The sequence below is a fragment of the Lolium rigidum genome, chromosome 6 (genome assembly GCF_022539505.1).
Source record: "Lolium rigidum isolate FL_2022 chromosome 6, APGP_CSIRO_Lrig_0.1, whole genome shotgun sequence".
In the NCBI taxonomy this organism is placed as follows: Eukaryota; Viridiplantae; Streptophyta; class Magnoliopsida; order Poales; family Poaceae; genus Lolium; species Lolium rigidum.
Window position 1 is genome coordinate 51,189,623 of NC_061513.1, and position 19,066 is coordinate 51,208,688.

At 40.6% G+C, this 19,066-nt stretch overlaps 1 protein-coding gene across 1 annotated transcript; it reads right to left on the bottom strand.

Annotated features, from left to right (window-relative positions):
- Positions 1-204: 204 nt before the first annotated feature.
- LOC124661624 (4-coumarate--CoA ligase-like 5) lies at positions 205-3,917 on the bottom strand. The gene is made up of 6 exons (XM_047199500.1): positions 2,872-3,917; positions 2,543-2,732; positions 1,506-1,651; positions 1,361-1,428; positions 1,118-1,220; positions 205-581 (listed from the first exon to the last, which is right to left on the bottom strand). The coding sequence occupies exons 1-6, from the start codon at positions 3,907-3,909 to the stop codon at positions 456-458; spliced, it is 1,671 nt and encodes a 556-aa protein (XP_047055456.1). The 5' UTR covers positions 3,910-3,917; the 3' UTR covers positions 205-455.
- Between the last annotated feature and the right edge of the window lie 15,149 nt (positions 3,918-19,066).

Sequence of the window (19,066 nt, forward strand, 5' to 3'; positions counted from 1 at the left end):
CTTAGAATTACTCTACACAAAAATGGCAAATGGGCCGGGTGGTCTTGATTTTTCCGGACCACCCACTGCCTACGCTGTCACAATTTGGTTCAGAAGAAATACGTACTAGTCTTTTCAGAATTGTTTGTTATAGAATCATCACTCATTCTCATTTCCAGGAGCATATGCCAACTAAAGAAGATGTTATTTTTTTGCTATTTATCACAGGGGGGAGAAATGGCTTGAAATGACCAAGCTGAGTGAATTCATCTACTGCCGAAAAAATACCATCCTTACAAGAGGAGATGTGTTTGAACAGACAGCCTCCTCATTCAAATATTTGTTGCATGGAAACGATGCCCGGTGTTTACATGGAAACGGGATATCTCAGAAAGAAAAGCCGATCACCTAGTCAGATCTCCAGTCTAGTATACACAAGAAAAATAATCTTCTAGGTTTGCACAGCAAATTACATCTCAGAGCTTGGAGGCACCCATGGACACGGCCTGCTGCATAAGCTCCCGACGCAAGATCTTCCCTGCGGGTGATTTTGGTATTACTGTGACAAAGGCCACTCGACGGACTTTCTTGTAGGGCGCAACCTGTCAAACGATGAACATTTAGAGAAGTATATATAGTGTCTAAAGTGCACAGCACATTGTCAAATTACAGCAGCAAGGATCCGAATTACTTTATACATAAAATAAATGGTGTGCTTGTACATTTTATTTTGTTATTGTCGATGCGGCTCATCTCAAAACAAATCCAAGTTTGTGTCGTGATGCCGCACATGCACTACCTTGCTCATGTGTTGGCATGTGTCTTCCTATGGCACACGATGATACAATTTCATAATCGCATCATTAGTCTGTAGCTTTCCAACAATATGCTACAAACCATGTCATTCCAGTGTTGCTGTTCCCATCAGGGGAAAGAAATGATAAAAATATCCTTGACGGCCAGAAAGACATTGTCTCTTACAACATTACTAAACCAGCAAATCCAACGCAACTTCAATTGCTCAGCTTGCTTGCCAAAAAAGCAAAATAAAGCTGATGGTGACTGACATTGGTAACTCATAATCTAACTATATATCTGGTAGGATGAAGCATTAGAATAATCGAAAGGAGAAACTTACATGTTTGCCCACGTAATGCATGACTTGTTGCGCAGTCAGGTTTGAACCTGGTTGCCTCACTATAAAAGCCATTGGCACTTGCCCAGCATCTTCATCTGGATACCTGCGTAGTGCATATGGACGGGCATCTTTATGTACAGCAACATACTGAACGGAACTTTGTACGATATTTGATATTTGCTGGAATCCATGATTCATTAGAATTTTGCGAACTTTACTCGAGTTTATACTGAGGGTACTTACGGAATAACTGCAGCATCAGCAATTCCAGGATGAGACTGTAGAATACGCTCAAGTTCAGCTGGGGGCACCTGAGATAAGATGTATATCAATACCATGCAGATACAATCTTATGAGACAAAATTCTCCAAAGATATTGTAATTGTACCTGGTATCCTTTGTACTTTATTAATTCTTTCAAACGATCAACAATGTAGAGAAATCCATCTTCGTTGAAGTAGCAAAGGTCACCAGTTTTCAACCAGCCTTCTGAGTCTACCGTTTCTGCAGTTGCTTTGTCATCGCCCACATAACCTGAAAAAACATCCCCATAACTGATACGGTCAAGCAACTACCACAGTAATAACCAAGGCAAAAACACAGGACATTTCGAAAATATTGGTCAATAATTTGGATTCCTATCTTTTTTTTAGGTAAAAGTGTTCCTATTCCTATCTTCATAAGCTTTTAAAAACAACTAGTGGCACAATCATGTAAGCACATCCTAAATGTTCAGATCAGTTGCTATGTCAGTGTCCACTTACAAAGCATTGAAAACATTTTGGTTATCTGTACCAAAGTGTAGGGCATATTGGTAGGTAGCAGATACAAGATGACTCCATTCTAACAAATTATTTCAATGAACAGCGTGCTGCTTACAACCGACATGCTGGTATAACTATCTGTTAAGTATGAGAACAAGCATCCCTTGCTGCCAAAGTTGAAGATTGTTGAAATTAGTAATGGTCCACCAGTACTAGATTGGACAAAAGGTTCTGCAAATATATCCATTAACTACAAAAGTCGTCATGAAGTCTCAGAAAAGAAATTTATGAAGCACGTGGAAGGAAAAACATGCTGCTCGCTTGCGCGTTATGAAAAGCCCTCTCCTATCAGATTGCACATTATAAAAAGAAGCCTTTTCAGATAATATCAGATTGTTAGGCCATGGACATGCATAGTAGCTTTCACATGATAAATGCCGACACTATCTTCACGAGGAGAGCATAAGACCTTGATGGCCTAACAGATAATGTAATGTTTTCGTTGGATGAATTATCGCCATCATCGTATTTAATTTGCAGCGTGCACTCTCTCAACTCCCAACTACTATCAGTAAACAAATGAAGCCGCCATCTTCTAGAGACAAAGGTCAAACGCGTGCATGGTGATCAGAGCATTGACTAGTTACTGATCGGTGCTTACCTTTCATGACGACCGGGCCCCTGATCCAGAGCTCGCCGCGCTGGCCCAGCCCGAGCGCCTCGCCGGTGGCCGGGTCGACTATCTTGGCCTGCAAGTGCGATGCCAGCTTCCCGACGGAACCGTATGCAAGGGACTCCTCCGGCCCTACCGTGGATGCCACAGAGCCAGATGATTCCGTCAAGCCGTAGCCCTGTAAACAATAAATGGAATAGTACAAGCATAGATTCACTGGATCAGAAAACGCAATCTGCAATGGGATGCACGCGCGCGAGAGATTCATCAGGGTTAAATATTCTAGTACATCCTGCATGGAATCTGATGCTTATAACCTGAACAATCTGGACGTCGGGGAAGACGGCGGCGAAGCGCTGGGCGACCTCGCGGCCGAGCGGCGCCCCGCCGACGCCGATGACGAGGAGCGAGGAGAGGTCGCGGCGGCGGGCCTCCTCGGACTTGATCATGGCCACCAGGAGCGGCGGCGCCGCGGGCAGCAGCGTGACGCGGTACCGCTCAATCGCGCGCAGCGCGGCGCCGAACTCGAACCGCTCCATGAGCACGGCCGTCTCCCCCATGGAGACGGAGCGCAGGACCATCATGAACCCGAAGACGTGGAACAGGGGGAGGGGGAGCAGCGTCACGGCCGCCGGCGGCGGCTCCTCGCCCGCCTCGGTGGCCTCCGCCGCCACCTTCTCCGCGTTCTCGGCGTGCGCGCAGATCAGCGCGATGAGGTTGCGGTGCGTGATGGCGACGGCCTTGACGCGCCCGGTCGTGCCCGACGAGTAGAGCACGGCCGCGGTGTCCGACTGCTTCACCGCCACCGGCGGAGGAGCCGCCTGTGCGCCGGCGGAGGACAGCCGGCTGTACTCGTCCGACCCGAGGACGACCGTTCTCAGATGGCCGGGCAGTTTGGCGGCTACCTCGGGAGCCGCGAACGCGACGACGGGCCTGGAGAGGGCGACCTGGTGCGCGTACTCCTCGGCGGTGGAGGCCGGGTTGGCGGGGGAGACGACTGCGCCGATGGACATGAGCGCGAAGTGGAGGACGGGGATGTCGAGGCGGGAGGGCGCGACGACGAGGGCGACGTGGCCGGGGCGGAGGCCGAGGGAGGACCAGAGCCCGGCCGCGAGGGAGCGGACGGCGGCCAGGAAGGACGGGTAGGAGACGGCAATGCCGGTGGCGGCGTCGATGAGCGCGGGGCGGTCGGGGAGCGGGGAGGACAGGAGGGAGAAGGCGTACGCCGCGACCGTGACAGGGAGCGACTCCGGCGGGAACGTGCCCGCGGTGCGGACGCTGTGGTAGGTCCGCGTGGCCGCGCAGAAGCCGCTGCGCGGGTCGATCCCGCCGGGCGGCGCCGCCGGCCCGGCCATTGGCGTTTTGGGGGATTTTGGTTTTGGTGCGGGGAGCGAAGGCAGGCTGCTGGACGGAAGAGCGGCGCAGAAGTAGAGGAGAGACGTGGCTGATCCCAACACTCTCGAGTTTATATCACGGAAAAAGTCTATTCTAAACCTTGAACTTGTACAGGTTCAGCGAATCAAACCCCGAACTCGAAGTTTCTATCCTTCGGACCCTCAACTATGTGATTCCGGTCTAAATTAAACCTTGGATTGTTTGGCTGATTCGAAAAATAAGAATCCCGATCGGATAGCGGAAGACGCACGAAAAAATTGGAGGATGGACACACCACAAAAAAAAATTGCACTTTAATTATGAGAAAAGTTTGCTAAATGAGCAATATATATCGCCAATAATTTGCTAAACGATTTTAAATCTAAATTTGTTCTTTCTTCCTAAGTTTGCCAGAAACAAAGCCAGTCTTCTGCAATTTGAAAGAAAGAAAAAACGTGTTTATCTCTCAACCATCATATATGTTTTATAACCTTAATATCTTGCCAAGTAAGCTGCTCAGCGTGTTTGCTCTCTACTTCGCAGTGCACGAAGCATGGAAATATGAACAAACCAATATTTCACCAGTGGTATAATCTTGATCCTTTTATCTACGGAGTAGAATCTTTTCTTGGTCCCCTTTGAACCATGCTAGCTCAGTCAAGGAAGACCACCGAGCTGGGTGTTGCACGACAGATGGCGCTGGCCGGCGAACGGCAACAGAAACTGGGCGGAAAGAGGGCGGCGACCGGCGAGGCAGCCGCCGACCGAGCCGGAGCGGCGAGGGGCCAAAGATTGACTTGTTCCGTCAGATCCCCAGAGATCGGAGGGGTGGCGGGGATGGCCGGGTGGGGGTGGGCCGGTGGGCAGGAGGAGGGACCGAGCCGATGAGCCGGGCAGCCAGCGAGGGCGCTAGGAGAGGCGACCGGGGAGGCATGGACCAGCAGGGATCGAGGGAGGAAGCAATCACTCACGCGAAGACGAGAAGACCACGCAGAACACTAGATTGCTATCAATGAACCAGAAAAGGTTTTTTTCTGAGGTAGTTAGAAAAAGTCTCAGATTTTGGGGTGGGCCATGACCCACCCGACCCACCCTGTGTGTTCGCCCATGCGGCCGGGAATACCCTTCATCTCTGTAATATCCCAGGTAATGGGGTTACAAAAATAGAGGAATTAGATGTGTGCATTGCATTCATGCATAGAAAATCTGGGGAATTTTCGCGCTTTAAAGAAAAACTGTCACGATGAATCGAAGTTTCACTTGACCTTGGTGGAATTGAAGTAGCTCATCAAGTCAAGTGCTATAAACCTCAGTGTGATCTTTGTTAAAACCTGTTTTGGGTAGAGATGATTTGATCTAAGGGGGTTAGATCAAATGGAATTAAAACCAACACAAGAACATATGAATCAAGGATCAACTACTTGATCTTATTAAATATCACAACATGGTATTCCTTGCCATAACATAAGAACATCTGTTCAATTACAAACCAAGTATGAACAAAATGGAGAAACCATTCTTGACCTATCTTTTCCATGTCTTAAGCTAATTCTTGAACCTACCATGAACCTCATGGTATTCATTATATTTCAATCTTGGAAACATGACATGGAGATCAACTCTAGAAATATGTATTCTTCTCTATTCCACATTATTAAGCACCAAACCTAGAGAGGTGAGAGTTCTACTATAATTATTAGAGAAGCAATAATAAATCTTGAGTTAAACCTTGGATATACATCCAAGTATTCAAATAATCATCTCTAAGAGAAACCCTAGGATATTATCCAAGACAATTCCTAGAGAGATAAACCCTTTATATATAACATAGACATTGATGATCACATCAATCTCTATAGAGCCTAACCTTAGGTTAGTATTAAAGTCCTTCCCAAATGAGTGAGACCATTAATACTAATCCAAGATTTACCTATTTAAGAATAAAGGACAACCTTTGAACTAAAGTATTAGGAGATTAGCCATTTCATCTTGGAGTGGTGAGACAACCTAAAATCACATGGAATAGTAACATATCCATGAATTGATAAAGTAAGGAGGAGATTAATTCAACCAAGATAGCCAAGTGGAGTTTTAGACTTAATATTTATTGAGATATGGTGAGTACACCATAAACATTAGAATAAACCATTCCTTTATAAGAGAGCCCAAGCTAAGGTGTTACACCCAAGATAATAGAATAGAAGTGAGAAATCCATTTAATGAGAGATACCTTAGGAAGCCAAACCTTGGTCATTATAAATTGAGTGATGATCATAAACTCTAAGAACTTGAGGTAGATATATTAAGAACAAGTTGATCATGCCTAATCAATGATCATGTTCTTGAGGTAATGAGGATAAACCCTAAATGGATAAGTATATATCCTTCATCACATGAAATCATAGGGAGGTAATTAATAAGCAACCCTAAACCTATATCCCAACCTTAACTTGTGCACCACTTGGTGATCACAGGTATAATTCAACCACATTTACATTCCACCTATTCTTCACTTAAGAACCTAAGAAAACCTTAGAGTAAAATCCCATATTTAATAAGGTGAGAAATCATCTATCCATAAGACCAAAGTTAACTATAAAAAGAACTATAACCAATATAGATACTTTAATGATTAATTGAGGATAATAATAGAAGTTAATTGGTAGAAGGTAAAACCAATTCCCAAATCCTTGGAAAATTAGAGAAGCACATGAAACAATCAAGCAAGTAACCATAATACCTTGATTATGGGAGATTAAACCCTAGCAACTGCAATATGATGTCATCTCAATTCTACAAACTAGAATTATATCTCAACCCTAGTTTGTGCATCACTTGGGTGATCATAACTAAAACCTAAGCCATATTTGAGATTCAAACCATGTGACATTAGGAGAATATGATTAGAACCCTAATTGTTCATTAATTAAATCATGTGCTTCAATTATTAAACCTAAGAGACAACTAGTGCTAAATCCTATAATTAAAACCATGTGTGGGGATCAACCACTTACTCTTATAACCAAGACAAAACCATGATGGGAGAAATACCTACTCTAAGAATTTCAAGGTACTAGTAAAATACAATAATAGTGCTAACCTTGAAATAGGGATATAATTAAACCTACATGATCTTAACAAACCAGTACTCACATAAACTCGTATCCATGGGACTAAATTCTCAAATATGAAATCAAGTCTTAATGATACCTTGTAAAACTCTTGGAGTATAAATTATCAGTTCTAACCATTCCAAAAGGGAGTGGAAATCCAAATAAAAAGGGACATTAAAATAAATACCTAAATACTTGTCTAATTGAAAATTGTGACAATGCTCACATATACTTAATATTTATTAAACAAAACAATGCAGCAATACAATACTCCTTTTAATAGATATCATAAAAGCCAAATTGATAAACATCTACAAAACAGATATGAATTCAAATTTGAATTCAAAACAATACTTAAATTAACAAAATGGAAAATAGAAAATAAAAACAGAAAAGAAAAAGAGAGAATGGCTTACCTGGACTTACCAGACGCAACAGCCCAGCAACCCAGTCCACCAGAAGCCCAAACTTCTCAGCCCAGCACGGCCCAGACCAGCCCACCATACCCCTTCGTAAAAAATCAACGAGGAGGAGTTCATCCTCATCCTCCCCGTGAGCTGGAGAGCAGCACGACGCCGTGATCGCCTTCTCCCTCGCGCTGGCAGCCTCTCCTCGTCCGAATTCGTGACTAGGCGCATCTCCTCGCCGTATATAAGCTCCACGATGACCCGTGGCCCTCGATTTCTTCCTCTCTGCTCCAAATTCATCCACACCGCAACCTAGCTGAGCCGGCCGTCCGTCGTCGCCGACGATTGGGGCATCCCCGTGCCTCGCCACGACCACCGTCGTCATCGCCAAGCTCTTCTTGCTCAACCCTTGCAAGGAATCGAGTTGGGGAGCGTCGAGTACCGCCAATCGACCACTTCTCTGTCGCCGGTGATTACCGGTAATGGCGAAGCTAAGCTCACCTCCGCCCCTAATCAATGTCGCCGACCCTCTGGGAAGCATCACGGTAAGGATTCCCGTCGATCGGTGTTAGTTTCACAGCCTAGTTTCCCCGGTACCATTCCGTCGACATGAGCCGCCGTGCACCGCCGCGGTAGAAGTTCGCCGGAGCTTCTCCGGCGACCTTTTCGAGGGCGCCGCCACCATATGGTTCAGCGTGTCGCCCTGCGTCGATCCCAACCACGCGCGCGTCCGCGGGGGTTGCCTAGCGCCGACGCCGTCGCCGGTTAACCTCCGGTCAAGAACACCGTGGCCATGTCGGCGATTTGGACTTGGTCCACGCCGACGTGGTCACCACCGTGGCCAATGGCCCACCGAGTCATTAGCTGCGGGTATAACCTGTCTGGGTGCATTTAGTAGATTACAGTTTATTTCCAATTCATTAATTGCTGAAACTTTGAAAATAATTATTAAATCCATTATAACTCGGAAAAATATAAATAAGACATCAAAATTCTTAGAATAATAAACTCTATCCAATAAAAATATAATATGAAATTTTTATTTTTAATAAAGATTTAATTGTTTTATACTTACTAGTTAAGTCTTTTCTTTAATTCTAAATTGAATTAAAATTCAATAAATTGGAAAACCTTCTCAAATAAATAAAAACCAGAAAGAAAAATAAACAAAACATTAAAGCTATTTTTCTTTATTTATTCTTTTGTTAAATCCTTATTAGAAGGATTTAAACCCTAATTAATAATTCCCTAATTATTAATTGTTTTAAAATAATAAAATGCCAAATTCAATATCAATTAATTTACAAGTTATTAATAACTTCAACTTTAAATTGAAGTTATTAAACATAGAACTATATGGTTAATAGCAAACCCTAGTTCCATAGTGATTGATATTACAACCCCATAATTTCATGGGGGATCCTAAAACCCTAATACCATTTAGAACCTAGCTCCATTATTTTATGTATGAAACCTAAATGGTTTCCCAAAACGAAACCCCAAATAACATGTGATCATGTTACTTCATTAGTTATTATAGATCCATATCTACCAACTAAATACTAGTTCAAATCTACATAAAATATGGGAACCCTATCACTACTAAATAGCATCCCATGTGTTCATCAAACTTAAATGATCAATTAGGATCAACCAAGTTTAAACCCTAGATCCTATTACCAAATCCATCATCCTTGTTTATCCATGCTTAGCATCACACCATTATGATGAACCCTAATAGTAACCATGCCAATTATCATGCACCACATAACCATACTCCACTAAACCCCATTAGTGTAAGATAAATTATTAAACATCCTATTTAAGGAAACCACTATTCCTTACTTAGTGAATCCAATAACAAATCCTAGACAACCTCAACCCTAATTGATATACTTCTTAATATTTAAGAAGTATGTTCTTCAAAAGTTATTCTTTTGAAGAAAATAAAGAATCATCACCAACCCTGCTTATAAAGACCTATAAACCCTAGCCAGCCATCACCAGCAAGATGAAACCACCATGATAGCAACCCTGTATAATTAATTGCTTAAGTTGCTTATTCTTAAGTAAAACCAATCAAGCCTAGGTGTTGATGAATCCAACCTTGTTGGGATCCATCTAATACCTATTCCAACAACTACATGCAGCCATAATCAACCATAGAAAACCACCCACTTAATTATAATACTTGTTCTTTATTAAAGAACATGTTCTTCAAAAGTTATTCTTTTAAAGTATATGATAATTAATTATTAACCATGCCATAGAGTATTAAAACTGACAACTGCTCTTTACTTGCTATACTCCTAATAATCTTTGCTTGTGTATGATTGTTACTTTACATTATACCACTTGCTTATGATTCTAAAGCAACACAAACCTGAATAAGAACCTTGTTTGTAAATCACTCTAAAAGTGCAACACACCCTGAACTAATCATTACAACTCACTGATCCTAAATCATCGGGTTTAGGTCACGCTTAGAGCGATTGCTTCTCATTCTTATGCATTATTGCATCCTTGCCAATCTTTTAAACATCGTCCTTACCGGACGATAATGCTATTTCAGAATTTGGAGTTATTACGTATCGAAGACCTTGCCTGCATAATCTTGCAGCCAAGAAAGGCAAGTTCATCACTTGCTCATGTCATTTGATTATCTTCTATCAAATTACTTGCAAAGTACTATGGTTATCACTATTGCATAAAAATCAAAACCACTACTTTCATAACTATGAATATGACTATGTGGTGGGCAATGGAACCATGGATTGTGTTGATATGGTGGAGGTTCCATTGCACGGGTTTATATCCATCTAGGATTAAACAACAAATGTCGCCGGTGATTGTTGTGCCGTAATACTCGTGTTAACCATAAGATCCGGAGTGGGACGGAGTAGTCAAAAGTGTTTCCACCTCTCGTTCATCAACGGATGCGCTTTACCGTAGACACTTGTATCCGTCGGGGCAAGCGGTTGGCTGGGGAAGCCTTAAGTCCCCACGGCATAGTCCGTAGACACTTGTCGCTCGAAGTGCAAGCGGTTGGCTGGGGAGGCCTTAAGTCCCCACGGTATTGCGGTCTATGATGGGTTGCGGCTACCGGCGAAGGAGTTTGGTTCGATCCCAAAGCTGTCGTCGTGGTCGGGGTCCACCCGTGAGTGGGAATAATGGGACCGGCGAGGACCCGGGGTCGGGGCATGCAACAAAGGGTGGGTGTTCGAGGTAGCGGAGGAACATGATTGGCTAGACCTTATACCGGGCCTCACACCATCGGAAGTGTGGACGGGAAGATCACGCTCGGTTGGCACCAAGGTTAAGATCTCTTATGGGTAAAGCAACACACCTCGCGAGTGTAAAGAACCGTGACCTGTCACTCCTCGTTCGGGATATGGAAGCTGCGAACGCTGCCGGAAAGGAGCTCCATGAAGTTCTAGTAAACCGGTGAAGGCCGACGGACATAGCTCTTCCGAATAAAAGCAACCTCTTGAAGAAATGATTATGAAAACCTGCATTGGTATTAGACTTTACGGTCTAATGCTGTAGCTAGTGCATTAAACACCTCTTTCCTATAATGAACTTGTTGAGTACGCTCGTACTCATCCCACTCTTAAATCCCCTGCTTAGATATGAAGGCCACGAAGAAGGATCTACAGCGCAACTCGAAGGCCGAGGAGTCAACAACTACTTCAAGGGACAGGACCACGTCGGACGGAGTCGAATACCACATCCAACAAAGAGAAACCTAGATTAGCAATAGAAGGGAACTAGCTTCCTAAACCTAGCTCCTATTTAGCTAGAATCTATTCATAGCCTCTATAGCTAGTTAAATACTCTACCAATAGAGTTCGTGATAAGACTAGACTACGAGTCGTTCTTCTGGAGTTTATTTGCAGTTCTACCTCATTGTAAAGTAGGAGGCTATGATGATCTTATGTAACAGAGTAAATGTTGTAATTCTATAGACATGCCTTGGACCCGCATATGTTTCTGTTGTACCACTCTGAGCGATATAATACTGGTGGAACGGTGTTTCATTGGTGTTATATCAGACTTGCATACTACACCATGCGGTGGTATGCCGGGTCACCACGGTTGGTATCAGAGCAAATGCTTTGACCCTAGGATTAAAACCTTTTAAAGGAGACCTATAGGATTGGTAGTGTCTATAGGAAGTTGTCTTAGGTGAACCAAATCTTTTTATGACTTGAGATGGATATTCACTTGAGAATAATCCTGACACACTTGAGTCAACATTTCTTACCTATATTTCCTAAGTAATGTTAGCTAGCTAATCTCAAATTATGTAGGATACTCTTAAGACCCTAAAATAATTATGAGTAGACCACAGTTGGTATACAATACATGGTAGTCCAAAGAGAGGATACAACCATAAGGAAGATATCCTATTGGAAGAGGTGTACCAACACATGTTATAGTTAAATAAGAATTACTCAGACCTGCACTAGAAGTAATAACAAGTGATGTAGATAATTAAGATACCCTAATAGAGAATGTAGACCAAGCTAAGTAATGAGTAAGTAAAATATCTCAACTTGTAAAACAATTGATAACAAGTGAGAACTATGAGTCATGTGAGGTAGTATAGACCATGATGAGTCAATCATGGGGGATAAGGAAGAGAGATATGAATAAAATATGATTACTTACATGGTAGAGTTGTTAATCATATATGATTCACTTGAGAATCATTATGTGATGGACTAGAACCTCATAATTAATTAAGAGGAGTACAATAAGAAGCCAAGTGCAAAACAACAGTGCAAGAATTGTGTTCCAAAAATATGGGAAGTGTGCCAAGCACATCATGACCATATGCTTAGGGTAGAAACACTTAGAAGTATAGGAACTATATCTTAATAAATATGTATTCAGAGTAACCATATTAGGACTAGAGGTATCATACAAAATAGTCCTCAATAGCACTTATATATGGTATAATACTAAGTTAAGTAATACTTCCAAAGAAAATTAGGTTAACCTTAACCATCCCAAACCACTTTGTTCCAAGTTTATCTCATTGCAAAAGTACAATTAAGGTAAATGTTGAGACAAATAGTAGAATCCCATATACTCATGCTAAGTATCACGATATAAACCTATCTTATGTGGTGTTATATACTACACATCAGAGCCTGATGTTTAGAGATGTCCTACTCAACTACCATATTCAGGCTTATGATGGTGTGTATTATATGCACAAAGCTGAATCTTCTTGGATTTTATTGGATTTTCATTGTTTGACTAGATCCATACATGAAGTTTGACTTCGATATGCAAATGCATGTTGCAATATCAAGTTCTTACTTGATGCTATAGATCTAGAGGGTGATGGTAATCGTGTGAGGAAGTGACGAATTATGTGTATTTTGAAGACAAGATGAAGGTTCATCAGATAAAGGAAACAAAGTTGTGGGAAGCAACCACAATACTCTGAAGGAAGTGCCAATCAACATTTATGCTTTACCTCAACAGTGGAGTACTTTAGTACATGAGAAGCATGAAGGTAAGAAATATGATGATTATGGTGAAGCTCAAGCAGATCCATAGTCAACACAGAAAAGGGAATGCATGGGAAATCACTTAGGATACTATAATCATAGTGTCAGCTAGTGGTTTTCTTGCAAAATAAACCCTGAATGAAGGAAGATGACCTATGAAACCATAGCAGACATAAGAAGACCATAGTCGATATCAGAAGACCACAATTGGTATAATATCAATACTGCGAGATAAAGTAGAAGATGTCTCGTCCAGTTGATCAGAACCTATAATAGAATCCATTTTTTAGATATCAAATAGCCACAGTTGGTATAATAACCACAGCTGGTATCAGTTGGTATTACAAAGAGTCCACGATTTAATCAGTTGTAACAAAAATTTGTAAACAAATAAAAATCTTGTCAGCCAAATAGCTAGATCTATAAACATTTAGTCGAAGGATTCACATTGGATGTCCACAATTGAGTGGATACACCACAAACATTCTTCGCGAGACCTTAGAAGAAGTAACAACCCATAAATTAGAACCAGACCAATATTCCAACCATAAGTCCAATAGTTGGAAGAAAAGGAGTTGAAGACCATAAGAAAACTCTAAGGGGTAGAGTAAACATTGAGTTGGATGTCCCATAACTCAAGATTTTAAGCATGATAGATGAAGAAGGCCTGAACTGAGAGGAAGTTCGATCTTATTTTCATAAGATTGATCGAACACTACTTTCAGAAGGATGTCAGACCAGAAGCCGAGGTTCATACCTCGAGGAAATAATAATTGGACTATAACTTGAGAAAGTGAGTAATATTTACTCAGAAGTATGATAGCCCAAGTTTAATGAAGTTGGACGAAGGAAATACCGTAGACCAATAAAGCCCAAGATGGCCAATATGCACCATATCAAAACTAAAGTTCATTTGAAAGATTCCTTTCATGGAACCTAAAGAATCCAAAATAGGTATGTGTATCAATCATAAACCAGGATTGGATGGACTAAATGAGTCTAATCCATTCTTAGAGAAATAAACCATCACGACCAATTCCATAGTTAGTACCTTATTAAGCACCATTATCGCAAGTTTTGGTAGTAAGGGAAAACAAAGACCTATTTTATCAAACAGGAGATTGTTATCCAATTAGTCCTCAATTAAGACTAGTCGGGACAAGAAGAAGTTCCAATCATTGAATATTCAATGAGAAAGGAAACAAGCTTATAATATTGGAGGAAATCATGGAAGTAAAGGAAGTAATAGTTGTTTGATGTCAAACACTAATGAATTCCAGGAAGAATCTGGACAAGGGATATATTCAATTATATCCAGTAAGATCACCACGGAGTTCGAGAAAAGAAGTAGTCTGCACAAGTCAGATCCACACTCCGAAACGTAAGAGAGTTCAAACTTCGAGGACGAAGTTTAGTTTAAGGGGTAGAGACTGTAATATCCCAGGTAATGGGGTTACAAAAATAGAGGAATTAGATGTGTGCATTGCATTCATGCATAGAAAATGCAGGGAATTTTCGCGCTTTAAAGAAAAACTGTCACAGTAACTGAAGTTTCACTTGACCTTGGTGGAATTGAAGTAGCTCATCAAGTCAAGTGCTATAAACCTCAGTGTGATCTTTGTTAAAACCTGTTTTGGGTAGAGATGATTTGATCTAAGGGGGTTAGATCAAATGGAATTAAAACCAACACAAGAACATATGAATCAAGGATCAACTACTTGATCTTATTAAATATCACAACATGGTATTCCTTGCCATAACATAAGAACATCTGTTCAATTACAAACCAAGTATGAACAAAATGGAGAAACCATTCTTGACCTATCTTTTCCATGTCTTAAGCTAATTCTTGAACCTACCATGAACCTCATGGTATTCATTATATTTCAATCTTGGAAACATGACATGGAGATCAACTCTAGAAATATGTATTCTTCTCTATTCCACATTATTAAGCACCAAACCTAGAGAGGTGAGAGTTCTACTATAATTATTAGAGAAGCAATAATAAACCTTGAGTTAAACCTTGGATATACATCCAAGTATTCAAATAATCATCTCTAAGAGAAACCCTAGGATATTATCCAAGACAATTCCTAGAGAGATAAACCCTTTATATATAACATAGACATTGATGATCACATCAATCTCTATAGAGCCTAACCTTAGGTTAGTATTAAAGTCCTTCCCAAATGAGTGAGACCATTAATACTAATCCAAGATTTACCTATTTAAGAATAAAGGACAACCTTTGAACTAAAGTATTAGGAGATTAGCCATTTCATCTTGGAGTGGTGAGACAACCTAAAATCACATGGAATAGTAACATATCCATGAATTGATAAAGTAAGGAGGAGATTAATTCAACCAAGATAGCCAAGTGGAGTTTTAGACTTAATATTTATTGAGATATGGTGAGTACACCATAAACATTAGAATAAACCATTCCTTTATAAGAGAGCCCAAGCTAAGGTGTTACACCCAAGATAATAGAATAGAAGTGAGAAATCCATTTAATGAGAGATACCTTAGGAAGCCAAACCTTGGTCATTATAAATTGAGTGATGATCATAAACTCTAAGAACTTGAGGTAGATATATTAAGAACAAGTTGATCATGCCTAATCAATGATCATGTTCTTGAGGTAATGAGGATAAACCCTAAATGGATAAGTATATATCCTTCATCACATGAAATCATAGGGAGGTAATTAATAAGCAACCCTAAACCTATATCCCAACCTTAACTTGTGCACCACTTGGTGATCACAGGTATAATTCAACCACATTTACATTCCACCTATTCTTCACTTAAGAACCTAAGAAAACCTTAGAGTAAAATCCCATATTTAATAAGGTGAGAAATCATCTATCCATAAGACCAAAGTTAACTATAAAAAGAACTATAACCAATATAGATACTTTAATGATTAATTGAGGATAATAATAGAAGTTAATTGGTAGAAGGTAAAACCAATTCCCAAATCCTTGGAAAATTAGAGAAGCACATGAAACAATCAAGCAAGTAACCATAATACCTTGATTATGGGAGATTAAACCCTAGCAACTGCAATATGATGTCATCTCAATTCCACAAACTAGAATTATATCTCAACCCTAGTTTGTGCATCACTTGGGTGATCATAACTAAAACCTAAGCCATATTTGAGATTCAAACCATGTGACATTAGGAGAATATGATTAGAACCCTAATTGTTCATTAATTAAATCCTGTGCTTCAATTATTAAACCTAAGAGACAACTAGTGCTAAATCCTATAATTAAAACCATGTGTGGGGATCAACCACTTACTCTTATAACCAAGACAAAACCATGATGGGAGAAATACCTACTCTAAGAATTTCAAGGTACTAGTAAAATACAATAATAGTGCTAACCTTGAAATAGGGATATAATTAAACCTACATGATCTTAACAAACCAGTACTCATATGCATGGGACTAAATTCTCAAATATGAAATCAAGTCTTAATGATACCTTGTAAAACTCTTGGAGTATAAATTATCAGTTCTAACCATTCCAAAAGGGAGTGGAAATCCAAATAAAAAGGGACATTAAAATAAATACCTAAATACTTGTCTAATTGAAAATTGTGACAATGCTCACATATACTTAATATTTATTAAACAAAACAATGCAGCAATACAATACTCCTTTTAATAGATATCATAAAAGCCAAATTGATAAACATCTACAAAACAGATATGAATTCAAATTTGAATTCAAAACAATACTTAAATTAACAAAATGGAAAATAGAAAATAAAAACGAGAAAAGAAAAAGAGAGAATGGCTTACCTGGACTTACCGGACGCAACGACCCGAGCAACCCGGTCCACCGAAGCCCAAACTTCTCAGCCCAGCACGGCCCAGACCAGCCCACCATACCCCTTCGTAAAAAATCAACGAGGAGGAGTTCATCCTCATCCTCCCCGTGAGTCGGAGAGCGAGCACGACGCCGTGATCGCCTTCTCCCTCGCGGCTGGCGGCCTCTCCTCGTCCGAATTCGTGACGAGGCGCATTCCCTCGCCGTATATAAGCTCCACGATGACCCATGGCCCTCGATTTCTTCCTCTCTCGCTCCAAATTCATCCACACCGCAACCTAGCCGAGCCGGCCGTCCGTCGTCGCCGACGATTGGGGCATCCCCGTGCCTCGCCACGACCACCGTCGTCATCGCCAAGCTCTTCTTGCTCAACCCTTGCAAGGAATCGAGTTGGGGAGCGTCGAGTACCGCCAATCGACCACTTCTCTGTCGCCGGTGATTACCGGTAATGGCGAAGCTGAGCTCACCTCCGCCCCTAATCAATGTCGCCGACCCTCTGGGAAGCATCACGGTAAGGATTCCCGTCGATCGGTGTTAGTTTCACAGCCTAGTTTCCCCGGTACCATTCCGTCGACATGAGCCGCCGTGCACCGCCGCAGTAGAAGTTCGCCGGAGCTTCTCCGGCGACCTTTTCGAGGGGGCGCCGCCACCATATGGTTCAGCGTGTCGCCCTGCGTCGATCCCAACCACGCGCGCGTCCGCGGGGGTTGCCTAGCGCCGACGCCGTCGCCAGTTAACCTCCGGTCAAGAACACCGTGGCCATGCTGGCGATTTGGACTTGGTCCACGCTGACGTGGTCACCACCGTGGCCAATGGCCCACCAGTCATTAGCTGCGGGTATAACCTGTCTGGGTGCATTTAGTAGATTACAGTTTATTTCCAATTCATTAATTGCTGAAACTTTGAAAATAATTATTAAATCCATTATAACTCGGAAAAATATAAATAAGACATCAAAATTCTTAGAATAATAAACTCTATCCAATAAAAATATAATATGAAATTTTTATTTTTAATAAAGATTTAATTGTTTTATACTTACTAGTTAAGTCTTTTCTTTAATTCTAAATTGAATTAAAATTCAATAAATTGGAAAACCTTCTCAAATAAATAAAAACCAGAAAGAAAAATAAACAAAACATTAAAGCTATTTTTCTTTATTTATTCTTTTGTTAAATCCTTATTAGAAGGATTTAAACCCTAATTAATAATTCCCTAATTATTAATTGTTTTAAAATAATAAAATGCCAAATTCAATATCAATTAATTTACAAGTTATTAATAACTTCAACTTTAAATTGAAGTTATTAAACATAGAACTATATGGTTAATAGCAAACCCTAGTTCCATAGTGATTGATATTACAACCCCATAATTTCATGGGGGATCCTAAAACCCTAATACCATTTAGAACCTAGCTCCATTATTTTATGTATGAAACCTAAATGGTTTCCCAAAACGAAACCCCAAATAACATGTGATCATGTTACTTCATTAGTTATTATAGATCCATATCTACCAACTAAATACTAGTTCAAATCTACATAAAATATGGGAACCCTATCACTACTAAATAGCATCCCATGTGTTCATCAAACTTAAATGATCAATTAGGATCAACCAAGTTTAAACCCTAGATCCTATTACCAAATCCATCATCCTTGTTTATCCATGCTTAGCATCACACCATTATGATGAACCCTAATAGTAACCATGCCAATTATCATGCACCACATAACCATACTCCACTAAACCCCATTAATGTAAGATAAATTATTAAACATCCTATTTAAGGAAACCACTATTCCTTACTTAGTGAATCCAATAGCAAACCCTAGACAACCTCAACCCTAATTGATATACTTCTTAATATTTAAGAAGTATGTTCTTCAAAAGTTATTCTTTTGAAGAAAATAAAGAATCATCACCAACCCTGCTTATAAAGACCTATAAACCCTAGCCGACCATCACCAGCAAGATGAAACCACCATGATAGCAACCCTGTATAATTAATTGCTTAAGTTGCTTATTCTTAAGTAAAACCAATCAAGCCTAGGTGTTGATGAATCCAACCTTGTTGGGATCCATCTAATACCTATTCCAACAACTACATGCAGCCATAATCAACCATAGAAAACCACCCACTTAATTATAATACTTGTTCTTTATTAAAGAACATGTTCTTCAAAAGTTATTCTTTTAAAGTATATGATAATTAATTATTAACCATGCCATAGAGTATTAAAACTGA